The 20,725-nt window shown below is 40.7% G+C and overlaps 1 protein-coding gene across 11 annotated transcripts in view; it reads right to left on the bottom strand.

Annotated features, from left to right (window-relative positions):
* Positions 1–20,725, bottom strand: part of LOC126263221 (putative methyltransferase DDB_G0268948) — a 128,272-nt gene that overhangs the window by 55,336 nt on the left and 52,211 nt on the right. For 5 of the 11 annotated variants that reach the window (XR_007546867.1, XM_049960304.1, XM_049960296.1 and 2 more), the window contains exons 2-3: positions 13,360–13,445; positions 6,528–6,660 (exon numbers count right to left, since the gene is read on the bottom strand). Coding sequence is in view for 10 of the 11 variants with exons in the window: in XM_049960304.1 (XP_049816261.1) it covers positions 6,528–6,638 (111 nt within the window). In the remaining variant the exon portion in view is untranslated. Of the gene's footprint in view, positions 1–6,527; positions 6,661–13,359; positions 13,446–13,554; positions 14,737–20,725 lie in introns of those variants that run through there. The other 6 variants (XM_049960306.1, XM_049960305.1, XM_049960297.1 and 3 more) reach the window with 2 other exon arrangements.

Genomic DNA, 20,725 nt, shown 5'->3' with positions numbered 1-20,725 from the left:
TTTCAGGATGCAACAAGAGGTAGTCAAAAACCCTGGTGGAGAATTTTATTCAGATGCTCCAGTCCTGGATGGTACTGAGACATGAAGGGAGTGCTCCTTTGTGGCTAGACAGTGGGACTTTGGGAGGTGGTAGGTGACTGGAGAGACAAGGCATGGGAGGTCTGTTTCTGTGCAAGATTATGAAGGGAATTTCAGATTCTGAAGGCCTCAGTAAGACCCTTAGCATATTTGGAGAGGGGCTGGTCTTCACTACAGATGCAATGACCATTGGTGGCTAGGGTATTAGGAAGGGACTTCTAAGTCTGGAGTAGGTGGCAGTTATCAAAATGAAGGTATTGCTGGTGGTCAGTAGGGCTGATGTGGACTGAGATACTGATACAGCCATCCTCCAAGTGGAAGTCAACATTAAGGATAGTGACTTGTCGAGTTGAAGACAACCATGTGAAGCAAATGAGAGGGAAGGTGTTGAAGTCTCCGAGGAATGTCGATAAAGCACCCCCACACTCAGCTAAGATTACGAATATGTCATCAGTGAATCTGAATCAGGTGAGGGGTTTGGGATCCTGAGTGGACAGGAATGACTTCTCTAGACAGCCCACAAGTAGGTTGGTGTAGGATGATGCCACATTAGTGCCCATTGATGAACCACACATTTATTTGTAGGTTATATCTTCAAAGGAGAAGTGACTGCGAATAAGGATATACACTGAAGAGCAAAAGAAACTGGTAGACCTGCATAATATCTTGTAGGGACCCCACGAGCATGCAGAAGTGTAGCAACATGACGTGGCATGGACTCAACTAATGTCTGAAGTACTGCTGGAGGGAACTGACACCATGAATCCAGCAATGCTGTCCATAAATCCATAAGAGTACGAGAGAGTGGAGATCTCTTCTGAACAGCACATTGTGAGGCACATTTGAAGTGAGACTCATCTGATCAGGCAATGTGTTTCCAGTGATCTACAGTCCAATATCAGTGTTGATGGATCCAAGTGAGGTGTAAAACTTTGTCTTGTGCTGTCATCAAAGGTACACGAGCAGGCCTTCACCTCTGAAAGCCCATGTCAAAGTTGTTCCACTAAATGGTACACACACTGATACTTGTTGATGGCCCAGCACTGAAATCTGCAGCAATTAACGGATGGGTTGCACTTATGTCACATTAAACGATTCTCTTCTGTCATCATTGGTCCCATTGTTGCAGGATCTTTTTCCGGCCACAGCGAAGTTGGAGATTTGATGTTTTGCCAGATTCCTGATATTCATGCTACACTAGTGAAATGGTCATATGGGAAAATCCCCACGTCGTTGCTACCTCGGAGATGCAGTGTCCCATTGCTCATGTGCCATTCGAACTCACTTAAATCTTGATAACCTGCCATTATAGCAGCAGTAACTGATCTAACAACTGCACCAGACTCCTGTTGTCTTATACAGGTGTTGCCACCTGCAGCACTGTATTCTGCCTGTTTGCATATCTCTGTATTTGAATACACATAGCTATAGCAGTTTCTCTGGCACTTCAGTATAGTTGGTCATGGTGGACAGGAAGGAGGTCGTAGGTTTAGAGTCAGTCGGGCATTGGAAAAGGTTGAGTACAGTAGCAGTGAGGCCATGGGCACTGGGGGATGCTAGTGCAGATGGAGGTGGAATCCACAGTGATGAGCACGGCATCAGGTGATCAAGAACAGATACTATGGAGAGTCAGTAGAGGAAATGATTAGTGTTTTTTATATATTGTAAAAGTCCATTATTATTTTCCACATTTTAGGTTTACCTACATTTTACATTCATTTTTGTCTGTCCCAATGGAAGTTTTATTCTCTCAACACAATGCTCTCCCACCATTAATGATTCAGTGTTACAGCATTTCCCAACTTTAGGTTTTCTTTGATGTCATTACAATCTTTAATATTGATTTTCACACAGATTTCTGAAAAAACTCAGAGTCAGCCTCGAAACGAAGAAGTAAACAGTCTATATGCAAAGTTACTGATCATGTAATGTAGTGTTAGCATGGTAAGCAAGATTCTCATTGTTGGCATGTTGGGTCATGGTCACCTATATTATTGGTTTGCAGTGTTTGCAAGAGTGGGAAAGTATGCTGAGTCACTGTCTTAATGATAATCACGATCTGATGATAGTGACTTTAGTAGCAATCTCTCTTCTGCTCACTGCAATCTATTACCACAGCCTTGATTTAATTTCAGAGTAATTTATACAAATAAACACAAATTTTGAAGACATCCATCTCTATAAGGGCTTTCATGGATCATTATTTCTGTGGGAGAAATATACTATAAACCAAACTAGACACACAGTCTCAGGTTGGTACGACCTGATGTCAGATATAAACATTCCTCCTCAAGACGCTCCATAACATGATGACAATTTCCATCCTCTTTCTCATCCAGGATGTCCCTGAACTGAGTTACCTCCTTGTTGGCAACAAGCTGTATATTTTGTGCACATTGTTCTCTGTTTATGAAGACTGCCAACTTTAGAGTTTTAATCAATATCATGCTACAAGTTTTACTGACCATAATTTTATAATGATTATCAATAGTAAGTTTCATATTAGAACATGACTATATTTTTAATGTAGTGTCACAAAAGACTTTTGCTTCTGCGTTTTATTTACTCGGTTGGACACGATTGGAATGAAATGGGAAACTTGCCAGTGTATTTGTATGTCAGCACTCAGCCACTGCCTTTGTGACTGATGCTTTGTATAGTATGGAGAGACAAGTAGAACTAATTGCTGTTAAAAAGAAACAAAGCCAATTAATTACTTCAATTTTTTCTAAAACAATAGGTAAAATTTAATTTGTTTTAAATTCCTATTTTGAACAATACAAAATAAATGACAGTAAGAGTAATTTATTCATTTTTGCTTATTGTGATTCCTATGATTTCCTGCATTTTACACTTTCTTGCATTTTACACTTTCTTGAGTCAGTCTACTGAAAAGTGTAAAAAGAGGGTTTTACTCCAGGACAGTAGGTTATGGGAAATAAGCTGAAGATATTGGCCCATAAGGGCAAAAATTTCTCTCTATGGAGGTACAGTAAGTGAGACTCTCCCTTTTGGGAGGTGTTTTCTGCTGCTGCTCTCTCTCTCTCTCTCTAACTGAGTTAACAAGAACCATTTAACAATACTTCTGAATGTTTTAGTTATTGCCCCTTGTGCTGTAGCAGCTCTGTTGGGCTTGATTATGATGCTTGCTTTATCATCAAAGGGCACTATTCCTGCTTTATAAGTGTAAGATTGGAGGTCATTTATATGTAGCAAAACAGGAGTGCTCCCAGAGCTGAAAACCGTGGAATCCCAGTAGTATTTTGTCCCCAGTCAGAGGAAGTTTGATCATGAGAGCTGCATGAGCTACCCAACATGACTCATCACTTCCCTTCAGATAAATATGAAGTAAAGCACTTCCTCACTGTGCCTTGAAAGTTATAGATTTTCCAAGTTTCTACAAAAGAATATTTTGATTTGCACAGTCATATACCTTAGACAGATCACAACAGATCCTTGTAGCTGCAATCTTATCATTCAGATATTTTAATACTTGGTCAGTGAAACAGGAAGATGGCATCTTCAATGGTGAGGCCCTTCTGGAAATCAAACTATGGCTCACTCAGAATTTTATATTTGCAGATATACTCAACCATTCTGAAACATATTAGGTTTTACAGAAATTTTGTGTAGGAAGCTAACAGTGAAATGTTTTGATAATTATTAATATCTGTCCAACTATCTTCCTAAAAGAGGAGTTTAGTAATGGCATAGTTTTGTCTGGAAATATAATTTATGAAAATGATGAATTAAATATATGGCTGAGAACAAGCTTTTCATATTTCACTTGAAATGTCAATCCGATGACAAATTTTGCTTTTAGGAGAATTAAGTTTATTTTTCTGGTTTCCCTAAAAGTAGCTGAAGTGTTGTCAAATTGATTTAGGGCTTGTGATATTGACTGTCCTGATTTTCTTTCGAGCTGGCTGTAACGAGCCTCTCACTTACATTTAGAAAGTGACCGTTAAAGAGGCTAGCTGTATCTCGGTATTAATATTGGAGATACGGTATTTCATATCTTGGTCTGAGAGAGAATTTTATTAGTTTAGTCCATGTAGACCTGGCTATACAGATTTTATCAGTAGCTACTTTGGAGTAGTTTGCTATCTTGGTAGCAAAATCTACAGCATGAATTGATGTTTATTGTAATGATACTAACTGTACTTATATTGACTGACTAGTACTTTATCATTAGTAGCCGCTGACTTATCACTACATACAGTGTACTTCCCTGAATTAACAATGCTAATGTTATCTCAATCTGGGCTAAAGTAATTAGGCTGATTTTTGCACAGATCCCAGACTCTGATAATCGTCAGCACTGCATCTGTTATTCGACTCCAGTATGAAGTTGCCATTAGCCTTTACAGCAAGGATTTTCATAATATAACTTCTGGAGCACATCATTTTAAGTTTACATAGGGAGGAACAGATTATTTAATTGTGCTGTTGCTTCCTTCTGTTTCTCAATATGCTTTCTTGGTATCTGTGATAGGAAAGCATTCTTTAAAGATACGTACTGAGAAATGCAAAAAATTTTAATGTGCTTCACAAGGAGACTAATCTGGAAGAGCATGTAACTCCAATAAATAATCCAAGCCTTCATCACTATTTGTTATGTGCATATATATTAGTAGTCTCAATGTCCTGGTTTGCATAGAGTATTGTATATAATAAAGTAGTAGTAGGAAACAAGAGAAAAATTTGAAGTAGTAATTAAGGTCCAGGGAAAGGAAATTAAAACTTTGAGGTTTGTCGATCACACTGTAATTCTATCAGAGACAGCAAATGACTTGGAAGAACAGCTGGACAGAATGGACTATTCATTACGCCATGAAAAGTTGAGAATTCACAGAATGGACGGTGTCTTGAAAGGAGCATATAAGATGAACATCAACAAAAGCAAAATAAGAAGAATGGAACATAGTTGAATTAAATCAGGTGATGCTGAGAGAATCAGATTAGGACATGAGACACTTAAAGTAGAAGATGAGTTTTGCTACTTCAGCAAGAAAATAATTAATGACGGCTGAAATAGAGAGGATATAAAATGTAGATTGGCAATGGCAAGAAAAGTGTTTCTGAAGAAGAGAAATTTGTTAACATCAAGTATAGACTTAACTATCAGTGAGTCTTTTTGAAAGTATTTGAAGGGAGTTTAGCCATGTATGGAAGTGAAACATGGACAATAAACAGTATAGACAAAAAGGGAGTAGAGGCTTTTGAAATGTGGAGCTACAGAAGAATGCAGAAGATTAGATTGGTAATCACCTAACTAATGAGGAGGTACTGAATAGAATTGGGGAGAAAAGAAATTTATGGCACAACCTGACTAAAAGAAGGGATCAGTTGGTACGAAACACATTCTGAGACATCAAGAGATCATCAACTTAGTACTGGTAGGAAGCATGGGGGTAAAAAATGTAGAGGGAAACGAAGAAAGCCATTCTGTAAGCAGATTCAGGAGGATGTAGGTTGCAGTAGTTACTTGGAGATGAAGAGCTAGCACAGGATAGAATAGCATTGAGGATTGCATCAAACCAGTCTTCGGACTCAAGACCACAACAACAACAACAACAACAACAATGAAGTACTCAATGGATCATTTTATAATGATGTAGGAGATGTTCAGCGTTATACTAGGAAAGACATGTCAAGAAATGTAATATACCACAAATGTTTAATGATAAGAGGATGATGATCACCAAATTTGGGAAAACCATTTTCAACTAAATCAGGGTGATCGGATAGAGTACGGTATTACTCCCAATGCCAGACAGTCCCATAAATATGCCATTGCGATCAGATGGCACAGACAGCAAAGTGACTATCATATTTACATGTATCTGAAATGACATTGTCTAATTTGGTATTTTGTCCAGTAAGTGTATAATTTGTTCCCGTTATGCGGCTTGTTGACATGACTGCATATTTTCTGTTTTTGAGGTAATCTGTCATTGTTGGGGCAATAATGCCATGAAGCTTACAGAATTTTGTAATGTTATTTTATGATCTACCTGAAAGCCAATGTAAAAGCCACAATATGTCATCTCCAAGAACTTTGTTAATGAGGTTGGACACAGTTTCTCACTGCCAGACTGATGGCATGCCTACAGTCTCTTTAAACTGCTTTTGCTCCCACAGTAGCTACATGCATTACTCCCTCAATTCCACTGTCTAGTGGTTCAGAATGAAATATGGTCTAAGCAACTAATTACAGTCTTCCACATGAAGCAGTTATTTGTTCCAACAGTGATATTTATGATGCTGTTCTCTCTCTCTCTCTCTCTCTCTCTCTCTCTCTCTCTCTCTCTCTCTCTCTCCTCTTCCTCTCTCCCTCTCCCCCCCCCCCCCACCTCCTCCACCCCCAAATTATACAAAAACAAACACAAAAATACACACATATATAGCATTCTGATAAAGATACAAACAAACACAATCATACCTACCTCTTGTTTCAGATAATCAACAATTTTTTCTGCTATTTCCTTTGGTGTGCTTGGTCTGAATTTGTTATAAACAATAGCATGATCAGGGATTTCGTAGTACTGATAACTCATGTCTCAAAAATAACTTGCAAATCTGTGGAGAAATAAGAAAATAAATTGGTCATATTAACTCTCTACAGTTTTAACTTAAAAATATACAGGTACTGTACATGCATAAATAAAAAATAAATGGTAGAATAGAAAACAGATAAATAAAAATATTATTTGATAATATTTGATGATCATTTTACACACAGGCTACTCTCATAATTGACCCATGTCTACAGAAAAAACAATATGCGATTTTGATAACCAATGCAGCCTCACAAATCTTGTATTGTTTTTCTGTTAACATTGAGGAGATAAGAGACAGAGCAATAGCTCAAAAAAACAGAGAATGAACAGGGAATGTGCCACAATCTTGATGAAGGAACTATCACAGAATCTGCCTGAACTGATTTACAGAAGGAATGGATGTGAGGAGGCTGTTGTAGGAGGGAGTGGATACAGGGGTGGAAAATGTGAAGCAAACACGACTGAACAGAGCCTGATATCTTACCTACTCTGTAACCTTGCTCAAAAGGGGAGGCCGCCAACTGTGAAATACAGATTCGATTCATACTGCGCATAATAAAAGCTCATGGCCAGAGGTGTAATGTGGCAAAGCACCAAGATGCACTTCTCAGCCATTGTCGAGAAAATCGACAGTTAAAAGAAACCATTGTGGTGAAATATTCTCTACGATTAATAATTTTCTACAGCGTCGTGGCGCAGCGGTAAGCGCTCGGGTTCATAATCCGAAGTTCGCCGGATCGAATCTCGCGCCATGCAACTTTCTTTTATTATTTGTTTTTTGTAATTCAAATGTATATATACACACAAACACAGACACACAGATATACACAGACACACATATATATACCCTCTCTTCCCGTTACCCACCAGGCCTCAACTTCCGCTAATTTCAAGTTGCCGCCGCTCATACCTCACCTGTCATTCAACAACATCTTTGCCTCTGTACTCCCACCTCGACTGACATCTCTGCTCAAACTCTTTGCCTTTACATATGTCTGCTTGTGTCTGTATATGTGCGGATGGATATGTGTGTGTGTGTGTGCGCGAGTGTATAGCTGTCCTTTTTTTTCCCCCAAGGTAAGTCTTTCCGCTCCCGGGATTGGAATGACTCCTTATCCTTTCCCTTAAAACCCATATCCTTTCGTCTTTCCCTCTCCTTCCCTCTCTCCTGATGAAGCAACCGTGGGTTGTGAAAGCTTGAATTTTGTGTGTGTGTTTGTGTCTCTATCAACATACCAACACTTTTGTTTGGTAAGTTACATCATCTTTGTCTTTATATGTATATAAAAATAATTCCCGGCGATCAGTTGCAACAATTATGCATATAATAGGTTGTTGAAAGTCATTCGTCTTGGAAAAATAATGCTTGAAATAACACACAGAATCACAAATAATACCCAAGTGGATACAATTTATTGAAAAGTTCAGTATACACTCGCACTTAATTAACAATTAGTGACCAGAAGTAGCTGGAGTATCACACGAACCAGAGTGATAGTTACCATAGAAACATGGAAAGCAGAAAACAGCACGACATCGAGCACATCTGATAAACAATGTGTTTTTACAAGAACAATTGTTTTTTAAATTATGTGTTGGGAAACACACCTGATTGACATACTGAAAAATTGTTCTATCGTTCGTCAGGTTTGATGCATACCACGCGTGTCGTATCATATCGGCAAAAATCGGAGAAGACAATTGATGTTGGATGATGGATCGGATTTTTATACAATTGTCTCTGGAGTTGATGTCACGGTTTTGCTCGATTAAAAAAGCACAATTTTGAAGGCGCTTGATCAAATTTTTTACCTGCCGGTAAAACTACACATCACACAGTTGGACAAGAGGAGTGCACTTTATACATCTACATCTACATTTATACTCCGCAAGCCACCAAACGGTGTGTGGTGGAGGGCACTTTACGTGCCACTGTCATTACCTCCGTTTTCTGTTCCAGTCGCGTATGGTTCGCAGGAAGAACGACTGTCTGAAAGCCTCCGTGTGCGCTCGAATCTCTCTAATTTTACATTCGTGATCTCCTCGGGAGGTATAAGTAGGGGGAAGCAATATATTCGATACCTCATCCAGAAACGCACCCTCTCGAAACCTGGCGAGCAAGCTACACCGCGATGCAGAGCGTCTCTCTTGCAGAGTCTGCCACTTGAGTTTGCTAAACATCTCCGTAACAATATCATGGTTACCAAATAACCCTCTGATGAAACGCACTGCTCTTCTTTGGATCTTCTCTATCTCCTCCGTCAACCCGATCTGGTACGGATCCCACACTGACGAGCAATACTCAAGTATAGGTCGAACGAGTGTTTTGTAAGCCACCTCCTTTGTTGATGGACTACATTTTCTAAGGACTCTCCCAATGAATCTCAACCTGGTACCCGCCTTACCAACAATTGATTGTATATGATCATTCCACTTCAAATCGTTCCGCACGCATACTCCCAGATATTTTACTGAAGTAACTAGTACCAGTGCTTGTTCCGCCATCATATAATCATACAGTAAAGGATCCTTCTTTCTATGTCGTCGCAATACATTACATTTGTCTGTGTTAAGGGTCAGTTACCACTCTCTGCACCAAGTGCCTATCCGCTGCAGATCTTCCTGCATTTCACTACAATTTTCTAATGCTGCAACTTCTCTGTATACTACAGCATCATCCGCGAAAAGCCGCATGGAACTTCTGACACTATCTACTAGGTCATTTATATATATTGTGAAAAGCACTGGTCCCATAACACTCCCCTGTGGCACGCCAGAGGTTACTTTAACGTCTGTAGACGTCTCTCCATTGATAACAACATCCTGTGTTCTGTTTGCTAAAAACTCTTCAATCCAGCCACACAGCTGGTCTGATATTCCGTAGGCTCTTACTTTGTTTATCAGGCGACAGTGTGGAACTGTATCGAACACCTTCCGGAAGTCAAGGAAAATGGCATCTACCTGGGAGCCGGTATCTAAAATTTTCTGGGTCTCATGAACAAATAAAGCGAGTTGGGTCTCACACGATCGCTGTTTCCAGAATCCATGTTGATTCCTACAGAGTAGACTCAGGGTTTCTAAAAACGACATGATACGCGTGCAAAAAACATGTTCTAAAATTCTACAACAGATCGACGTCAGAGATATAGGTCTATAGTTTTGCGCATCTGCTCGACAACCCTTCTTGATGACTGGGACTACCTGTGCTCTTTTCCAATCATTTGGAACATTCCGTTCCTCTAGAGACTTGCAGTACACAGCTGTTAGAAGGGGGGCAAGTTCTTTCGCGTACTCTGTGTAGAATCGAATTGGTATCCCGTCAGGTCCAGTGGACTTTGCTCTGTTGAGTGATTCCAGTTGCTTTTCTATTCCTTGGACACTTATTTCGATGTCAGCCATTTTTTCGTTTGTGCGAGGATTTAGAGAAGGAACTGCAGTGCGGTCTTCCTCTGTGAAACAGCTTTGGAAAAAGCTGTCTAGTATTTCAGCTTTACGCGTGTCATCCTCTGTTTCAATGCCATCATCATCCCGGAGTGTCTGGATACGCTGTTTCGAGCCACTTACTGATTTAACGTAAGACCAGAACTTCCTAGGATTTTCTGTCAAGTCGGTACATAGAATTTTACTTTCGAATTCACTGAACGCTTCACGCATAGCCGTCCTTACGCTAACTTTGACATCGTTTAGCTTCTGTTTGTCTGAGAGGTTTTGGTTGCGTTTAAACTTGGAGTGAAGCTCTCTTTGCTTTCGCAGTTAGTTTCCTAACTTTGTTGTTGAACCACGGTGGGTTTTTCCCGTCCCTCACAGTTTTACTCAGCACATACCTGTCTAAAACGCATTTTACGATTGCCTTAAACTTTTTCCATAAACACTCAACATTGTCAGTGTCGGAACGGAAATTTTCGTTTTGAGCTGTTAGGTAGTCTGAAATCTGCCTTCTATTACTCCTGCTAAACAGAAAAACCTTCCTCCCTTTTTTTATATTCCTATTAACTTCCATATTCAGGGATGCTGCAACGGCCTTATGATCACTGATTCCCTGTTCTGCACTCACAGAGTCGAAAAGCTCGGGTCTGTTTGTTATCAGCAGGTCCAAGATGTTATCTCCATGAGTCGGTTCTCTGTTTAATTGCTCAAGGTAATTTTTGGATAGTGCACTCAGTATAATGTCACTCGATGCTGTGTCCCTACCACCCGTCCTAAACATTTGAGTGTCCCAGTCTATATCTGGTAAATTGAAATCTCCACCTAAGACTATAACATGCTGAGAAAATTTATGTGAAATGTATTCAAAATTTTCTCTCAGTTGTTCTGCCACTAATGCTGCTGAGTCGGGAGGTCAGTAAAAGGAGCCAATTATTAACATAGCTCGGTTGTTGAGTGTAACCTCCACCCATAATAATTCACAGGAACTATCCACTTCTACTTCACTACAGGATAAACTACTACTAAGAGTGACAAACACGCCACCACCAGTTGCACGCAATCTATCATTTCGAAACACTGTCTGTGCCTTTGTAAAAATTTCGGCAGAATTTATCTCTGGCTTCAGCCAGCTTTCTGTACCTATAACAATTTCAGCTTCGGTGCTTTCTATCAGCGCTTGAATTTCCGGTACTTTACCAATGCAGCTTCGACAGTTTACAATTACAGTACCGATTGCTGCTTGGTCCCCCCATGTCGTTGACTTTGCCCCGCACCCTTTGACGCTGTAGCCCTTTCTGTACTTGCCCGAGGCCATCTAACCAAAAAAAAACGCCCAGTCCACGCCACACAACCCCTGCTACCCGTGTAGCCGCTTGCTGCATGTAGTGGACTCCTGACCTATCCAGCGGAACCTGAAGCTCCACCACCCTATGATGGCGCAAGTCAAGGAATCTGCAGCCCACATGGTCGCAGAACCGTCTCAGCCTCTAATTCAGACCCTCCACTCGGCTCTGTACCAAAGGTCCGCAGTCAGTCCTGTCGAAGATGCTGCAGATGGTGAGCTCTGCTTTCATCCCGCTAGCGAGACTGGCAGTCTTCACCAAATCAGATAGCCGCCGGAAGCCAGAGAGGATTTCCTCCGATCCATAGCAACACACATCATTGGTGCCGACATGAGCAACCACCTGCAGATGGGTGCACCCTGTACCCTTCATGGCATCTGGAAGGTCCCTTTCCACATCTGGAATGACTCCCCCCGGTATGCACACGGAGTGCACATTGGTTTTCTTCCCCTCTCTTGCTGCCATATCCCTAAGGGGCCCCAGTACGTGCCTGACGTTGGAGCTCCCAACTACCAGTAAGCCCACCCTCTGCGACCGTCCGGATCTTGCAGACTGAGGGACAACCTCTGGAACAGGACAAGCAGCCGTGTCCGGCCGAAGATCAGTATCAGCCTGAGACAGAGCCTGAAACCGGTTCGTCAGACAAACTGGAGAGGCCTTCCGTTCAGCCCTCCAGAATGTCTTTCACCCCCTGCCACACCTCGAGACGACCTCCCACTCTACCACAGGTGAGGGATCAGCCTCAATGTGGGCAGTATCCTGGGCAGCCACAGTCTTAGTCCGATCGGGGGATGCGTGGGACGAGCTGGCGGTCCCCGACAAACCCCCATCCGGACCCCCACAGTGATGCCCATTGGTAACAGCCTCGAACTGTGTGACCGAAGCCAACACTGCCTGAAGCTGGGAGCGAAGGGATGCAAACTCAGCCTACATCCGAACACAGCAGTTGCAGTCCCTATCCATGCTAAAAACTGTTGTGCAAAGAACGTCTGAACTAATCTACAGAGAGCACAAACAAATCGACACAAAATTTAAACGGTTATTAAAATACAAGATTGCCTAGTAAATGCAGTAATGCTGCTACTTGCGCACTGCTGACACACTGCTCGGCAGCGGAAGGAGACTACGCGACTACGCGATTTTACACTATTCAGGTACTAAAACGCGATGCCACAACTCTCAAATACCATAATACGCCCAAAATTTATGAATTAAACAATGCAAGTACCAAAAACACGCAAAGAAATTAAGAATTAAACTATGTAACAAATAAGGGAGCTAGGAGTATACGACTTTCTGCTGGCAGCTGCTTATCCAACGGCGGCAGGGAGTACTCTGGCTGTGACCAACCGACACTGGCCATTCAAACAAAAACAGAAGACAGACGACTACGCGAATTTACACTATTCAGGTACTAAAACGCAATGCTACAACTCTCCAATACTATAATACACCCGAAATTTATGAATTAAACAATGCAAGTACCAAAAACACACAACGAAATTAAGAATTAAACTATGTAACAAATAAGTGAGCTAGGAGTATACGACTTTCTGCTGGCAGCTGCTTATCCAACAGCGGCAGGGAGCACACTTTGGAGGAATGACTTTTATAGTGCACGTTGGTAACTTCTTATCGTCCTGGAATATCTCATCGTATAACGCCAGGTTCGTTTGCCCACCCCAAGAGTCGATCAGAAGGAGAAATTCTTTCTTTTGTACGTATGGTTGCAAAGCATTAGGCAAGAAGTCCATGAACAAACCCATTGTTAGTTTACCGGATTTGGAGGATGTAATATCAACGTTGGTATACTTCTTGGCGTACTCGTTGACTATCTTCTGTACTCTGGGTCCAAACGTACCTGTGGACTCTTGGAGGCATACGAATACAAGAGGCAAGACTCGTCCAGACATTGTGATTGAATATTGTGCCGTATATGAATGCGTCACCTTGTTCATGTTGTGTCGGGTTACCAGGACAGCCTTTGACCCTTTTTCAGCGAGAGTTCTGTTGAACGTGGACTGGTACTGGCACCCTGACAAACAAAATATAAAAATATCGTTTATATAAGAAATATACGAAATCTGTGTTGTCTATCATCTATCATCATGTTATATGACATTTGTGAACAGCTCTTTACGTACCTGTTTGATCAGTATTAATTATGAAATCTTTGTCGAAATTAGTTATCAACGTTCGCGTCTGGATCCGAAAGGTGTCTGCTGCGGCCAAAATTTCATCTTGGGTAGCCATCTCTTTGCGGGAAACAAATATTGTGATTTTCCATTGCCGAATCCCATGCTTCTTTTTAAATTCGGTGACCCATGTTTTTGAAGCTTTGAAGTTGAAATCTGGGAACTGACTTGCAGTGCCCAAGGACCACTGCTGCAGGTTTCTGGTAGTAACTTGCTGGAAGTTTTGTCGAGGTTCTACAAAGCGATCATGCACCCATGAATCGATGGTACAATATTTATCAAATTTGCTACCGCCACGTTTGATTTGCTCTTCGCACATGGATAAATAGCCAATATTTGTCAAACGAGAGCACCCCTTTTTTTGTAGAGTTTTGAGACTCCATCCTGGATGTTCTTTGGCCAGATTGACAGCTCTAATTTTGTAATCCATAGAAATATAGTCATACCCTTTTTTTTCTTCTCATCCGGCTCGTATTCGTCTGATGATTCGTTGGCAATGGGACTCGTTTCAACGTCTTCGTACGCATTATTATTGTCAATTTCATTAATGTCTATCAGTTCCTCATCATGAATGAGGGTTTTTTCGGTGAGCATTTGCAGCATATTCTGGAACATTTCTTCCCAAATTACCATGGCTTCTTCATTGATTGATGATGACAGTTCTGCTGTGATGCAATTACTGTTATGAAGGAGGCTTTCAAAATACACCAACGCATCTTTCAATTGTTGTTTCGCCACTTCACTGTGTATAGAATCTTCTTCGATCACATCACTTTTCATGCGAAGGGCCCGGATCACTCTCCAATTGTACCGTCTCCATATTTCCGTTTGTTTAACAGGGTGTACCAAAGCTCTCACGTATGCACTGATTTTTGACGATGTTATAAGTTGCGCTAGGGACCGCATCTACCTTCTTTCGAAGTTAGCAGGAAACTACGCTGTTATGCGGCGGCTCGTTTCGGCCCATTCAACATCTGTCCTTCAAGTGTAATGAGCGAGTAACGGAGTTTATATTTCATACCTGCCACAGCAAATTTGTGTTCGTGGGGACTCTATTCTAATTCGAACGTTTGACTTACAGTATACGTATTCGTTTCATAATATCGTTTCTGCGTCTTCCATTAACTATACGTGGTATACATTATGAAGACAATTAATAACATTTGTGAAATACAACTTTGATTGCGGAAAACATACTGATGTTCGAAGTCGCCAGTTTTTCCACGACAAACAACTTATTATATGCATAATTGTTGCAAGTGATTGCCAGGAAAAAAACAATATATATATATATATATATATATATATATATATATATATATATATATATATATATATATATATATATATATATATATATATATATATATATATATGACTCTTTGTCTTTAAATATGTCTGCTTGTGAGATGTCTGCTTGTGTCTGTATATGTGTGGATGGATATGTGTGTGTGTGCGAGTGTATACCCGTCCTTTTTTCACCCTAAGGTAAGTCTTTCCGCTCCCAGGATTGGAATGACTCCTTACCCTCTCCCTTAAAACCCACATCCTTTCGTCTTTCCCTCTCCTTCCCTCTTTCCTGATGAGGCAACAGTTTGTTGTGAAAGCTTGAATTTTGTGTGTGTGTTTGAGTTTGTTTGTGTGTCTATCGACGTGCCAGCACTTTCGTTCGGTAAGTCACATCATCTTTGTTTTTAATATAATAGAGGGAAACATTCCACGTGGGAAAAATATATCTAAAAACAAAGATGATGTGACTTACCGAACGAAAGCGCTGGCAGGTCGATAGACACACAAACAAACACAAAATTATTAATTGTAGAGAGTATTTCAACACAACAGTTTCTTTTAACTGTCGATTTTTTTGACAACGGCTGAGAAGTGCATCTTGGTGCTTTGCCACATTACACCTCTGGCCATGAGCTTTTATTGCGCGCAGTATGAATCGAATCTGTATTTCACAATTGGCGGCCTCCCCTTGTCAGTCTCAGAACTAGGTTAATAGTTGAACTTGTTGCCTATATACCAAAGACAATGACTGGGCATTAACAAATGTTCGCAGCATCAGTAAAACATTCTTCTTATGGGCATCTGAAATAAGTTTACAGATTTTACCATACTCGCAATGATTATTATTCCCTTGCTTTTTTCTCTCCTTTGTTTTCCTGCATTCCCGCTTCCATCGACAACTTTACCACCTTTTCTTTGTTCATTTCTTGTTTTTCTCCCACAAAAGCTGCAAAATTCACTGAGAACTAAATGTTGCAGGCATGAATACTGTCAGCACCAAAACAACATGAAGGGAGCACCACAAGCTGCGCATTGCAGGATGAGGTGGGATTCCAAAACCACACATCAATGATCCAAATGCCCATATCAGGAAATATGGTGCAGAAGCCATAAAATGTGGACTATGGAGAAATGGAGGAAATTCATTTGGATGGATGAGTCTTATTCCACTCTGTTTCCAACTTGTGGCTGAGTTTATGTCTGGCATATGCTGTCTAAAGTCTACAATTCAGCCTGCTTGCTGCCAAGAGTGGAACATGCTGGGAGTGATCTGGGCAGCCGTATCATGGTATTCCATGGGCCCCATGGTTACTCTGCAAGGTCAAATTACTGCCAACAATTATGTGATCATTTTGACTGATCAAGTCCAGCCCTGATACAATATTTGTTTTCCAATGGTGATTCTATGTTTCAAAACTACAGTGACCCTGTTCGCAAGCACCATCCAGGACTGTTTTTGTGAACACAATGCTGAATTGTCACATCACTCCTCACCACCAGTCACCAGATCTCAGTATTACTGAGCATTTGTGATCTATTTTGGAGAGAAGGGTACATTGTCACTATCCACATCCATCATTGTTACTGGAACTTGCCACTGTTTTACAGGAATAATGGTATAAGATTCCCATAAAAAACACCCAAGGCCTATATTTATCCATTCTGGAGCAATTGGAAGCTGTTTTGATCACCTACACTTTTCCGACACCATTTAAGCTATGGTAATTAGATTAGATGAGATTAGATTTACTTTCATTCCAATTGATCCGTAGAGAGGAGGTCCTCCAGGATGTGGAACATGTCAGAAAAACAACAATACATGACAAATATTTACAACTAAAACAAATAAGCTAATGTACCATCACACAGGTCCCAAGTGGAGTGATCGTCATTTTTTAATGAACACTATATGAAAGAGTCATTTTACAAATACTAATGCACTGAATTTAAAATAAAAACGTTTTTTATTTATAAGGTAATAAACATGTAATACAACTACTATAATACTTATTTACAATGAACACATTACTGCGCTGATATGGTGCAGAAGTTAGATTTTACTTACACACACACACAAATTTTCAATGAACACATTACTGCACTGAAATTGTGCAGCAGTTATATTGTACTTATATACAAATCAGTTGGTTTTACTGAGAAATTCATCAATGGAGTAGAAGGAGTTGGCCACCAATAAATCCTTTAGGCTTCTCTTAAACTGAATTTCATTGGTTGTTAAGCTTTTTATGGCTGCTGGCATGTTATTGAAAATGTGTGTTCCTGAATAATGCACACCTTTTTGTACAAGACTAAGTGACTTTAAATCCTTGTGAAGATTATTCTTATTTCTAGTATTGATTCCATGAATTGAGCTGTTGGTTTGAAAAAGTGATATATTTTTAATGACAAATTGTGTTGTGTTTCTGGTGTCTCGATACTTTTGTCAACCCTCTGTATCTCACCATTATGCACTGTACATACTAAATACAATTGTGTGCATCGCACATGTGCACTTGCACACAAATATTTACAAACTTTTTGCTGACATAAAGGCCATGGAGATACTGCTGTTATTCTAGTATATCCGTTGTGGTTCCCCTTTCTCCCATTTCATATGTGTGAAAAACTTGAGCCTACTTCCTCTCATACTAAGGAGAAGTTGAGCTCACAGAGATAAAAGTAGATATGTATTATAATTTAAGATCTTGGACTTAATATTTTCCAATAACATGCATTTTATTGTGAAAGAAACTTTTAGAATGATGTACTCAAACAATGGAAAGTCCAGGATGGAATAACAATAATATGGAAAGAATAGATTTCTATTCATCACATAGAAGAGGCCACACAGACAGGCACAATGGAAAAGAGAGCTAAAATATAGAAGCTTTTGAACAAAGTACTTCTTCCAAAGTAGGAAATACACACACACACACACACACACGCACACACACACACACAGAGAGAGAGATAGATAGAGAGAGAGAGAGAGAGAGAGAGAGAGAGAGAGAGAGAGACACTGTCTCCAGCAGGCACTAGGGCCAAACTGCAACTTCATCTGATGTGAGCAGCAATCTAGCTGGTGTGAGTAATAGGGATAAGGAAAAGATCTGGGATAGGTAGGGAGGGTAGGGGTGGGTGAACATACTACTGCTGTCTGTGAAAGAGTGCTGGGACATGATGGGGACAGGAAAGGGCTGTTAGGTTCAGCATCGGTAGGCTTTTCTGAGAGGGGTTGGGAGAGGAAGGTGAAAGCAAGAGGAGAGAAGTAGAGGAGGAGAAAGAACTATGTAGGTGCATTGGTGGGATAGAAGGTGTGGGTAGTACTGGAGTGGGAACAGGGAAGGGGATAGGTAGATGTAGAGCAGGGGCTAGCAAAAGTTAAGGCAATGGGTGTTATGGTAATGAAGGATAGCTCGTAGAGAGAGCATGCACCTGCACCATTCAGAAAAGCTGGTGTTGGTGGGATGAATCCAGATTGCACAGGCTGTAAAGCAGTCACTAAAATGAAGCATATTATGATGGGCAGCATGTCCAGTATCTGAATGATCCAGCTGTCTTTTGGCCACAGTTTGGCAGTGGTCACCCACGTAGACAGAATGACTTTGGTGTCTTATTATTCATTTCAGTCACATTTTTATCCCCCCTCCCCACTCTGTGTTAGCTACAAATGTACATGTCTGCTGTTGTGAAACTGAAATCCATACACCACAGTACTGTAGTATTTCACTTGAGGAGATAAAATATAATGGTACAGCCCTTCTCCACATCCATCTTAATAAAGTGGAAATGGACTGCATAATTTTTTTTTAGCTCCTCTAGTGGTGTGCTATGGTACTGTGGCAAGGGGATGTCAATGAGTACCAGAAATGCAGACATTTATCTGCAAGCAAGCGAAAAATTAACTACATAATTTTATTTTCTCCAGGAAGAAATTAAAACTTTATGACTACTCCACATAGATAACACACAGTAAGGGTGGCAACAGGTATCTACATACATGTGACAATGTATCTCCACCACACACATCTAAAAAACTGCAGTCATCTAGCAACAGCATGAAGAGCGCATGGAAGCAACTGAATTGCCCAACATGTTACTGGAAAAATTATTTACACCTGCTGTCACTCAGCCATAGTGTGGCAGAGAAAAGAGGAAATATTCAGCCACAAAACTCTTCTATCACATACTTAGTGATGTAAAGAATTTATAGAATTTGATCTGTTATACATATATAAAGTACAGTGTGTGTGTGTGTGTGTGTGTGTGTGTGTGTGTGTGTGTGTGTGTGTGTGTCCACGGTCCCCTCCAAAACTCTGGGATTAATTTAAACCATATGTGACAAAGAAACGGCAGGCATAATGAGTATCAGCACTTTGTGGTTTATAACCTCCTAGCTCTAATAGGATTGGAAATATGGACAAAAACATATTTTTCCCTAGTCTCTGATGTGTAGATAGGCTGCCCAGCATGAAAATCATGTTGCATGGGAACAGCACTGATATGCAAATTAATGTGCACTGTGGGGCAGCCTACATATCACGGGCAAGAAAAACTTTTAGAGCCTCGATATGTGTGCTGCCCTGCATGAAAGGTGTATTGTGTTGGTCTAGTATTGGCCTGCTTTATCAACCTGATTTGCATGGTGACATATACATTGGGGGCAAATTATTTTCAAGGCCCTAGTGTGTAGCCTGCCCTTCATGACAGGCATCTTGTGGAAGTAGTATCGACATGCTTTATCGAACTGTACTGCAGGGACTATACATGCCAAGGAGCATGGTCAGGGGTAGGTTGAGGTGGATAGACAAGGTGTACAGAGTGAGGAAGAAGAGGAAATGGACAGAGAAAGGGGAAGATGAGATGCACGAAGCAGGCAGAAGATGTTGAGGGGAGTTGATGTATGGAACAGAAAGAGGGGGAGGCAGAGATAGAAAGAGAGAGGGGTAGGAGTAAATGGACAAAGAGAGGTGGAGGATGAGGAGGAGGAGAAAGAGATGAAGAGACAGGGAGAGTGGGGAGGGTGAATAGACAGAGAAGGGAGAATGAGGTGGATGGGGAGGAAGAAGTAGACATAGAGTAGGGAAGAGGTGGTGTGTTCAATATGTGTCAAACACATATGCGGGTGAAGCAGCTGGGGAAAAAGCTAGTAAATAACATAATTAACTTTAAACACAACCTGAAATCATATCTGCATGACCACTCCTACTACTCCATGCCAGAGCTTCTGAAGAAGACAGACAGACAGACAGACAGAGAGAGAGAGAGAGAGAGAGAGAGAGAGAGAGAGAGAGATTGAACATCGTGAAATATAAATCACTATATGTATAGGGAACCATTTAACTGATCAGCTGGTTTCATATTTCTCGCTGATAAAGTATTCTATAATTGTAAAACTGACTCTTTCCACCTCATAGTGAGACTTCACCATTATGACTCATGAAACATGCAAATAACTAACTGAATACGAACTCTACATCCATTTTATCACACAGTATATTTTATTATTTGTCCCTAAACCTATCCCTAATGGTTAGGACACTTCAGAACCCACCTTCCCCCTCCTCTGGTTCGCTGGATACAGATACTGAAAATACATTATTGATCCTCAGGCCTGTGATTGTTTCTTTGCCCTTCAGATTTTCCCTATATCCCCTGAACTAGACTGGTACTGGGACTTAGATTGTGTTAGGGTTTCTTCATTGTCACATTTACTTCATGAGATTATACCACGAGTTATGTGGAAATAGACATTGATTGTTGTCTACAAAAAAGATCAAATGTTTTCCTGCTTTCTTCTAGTGTAGTACCAACTTCTTTAGTTTCTGGT

The sequence above is a fragment of the Schistocerca nitens genome, chromosome 6 (genome assembly GCF_023898315.1).
Source record: "Schistocerca nitens isolate TAMUIC-IGC-003100 chromosome 6, iqSchNite1.1, whole genome shotgun sequence".
Classification (NCBI taxonomy): Eukaryota; Metazoa; Arthropoda; class Insecta; order Orthoptera; family Acrididae; genus Schistocerca; species Schistocerca nitens.
The sequence above is the reverse complement of the archived record's forward strand: the minus strand, read 5'-3'. Positions and strand labels throughout refer to the sequence as shown.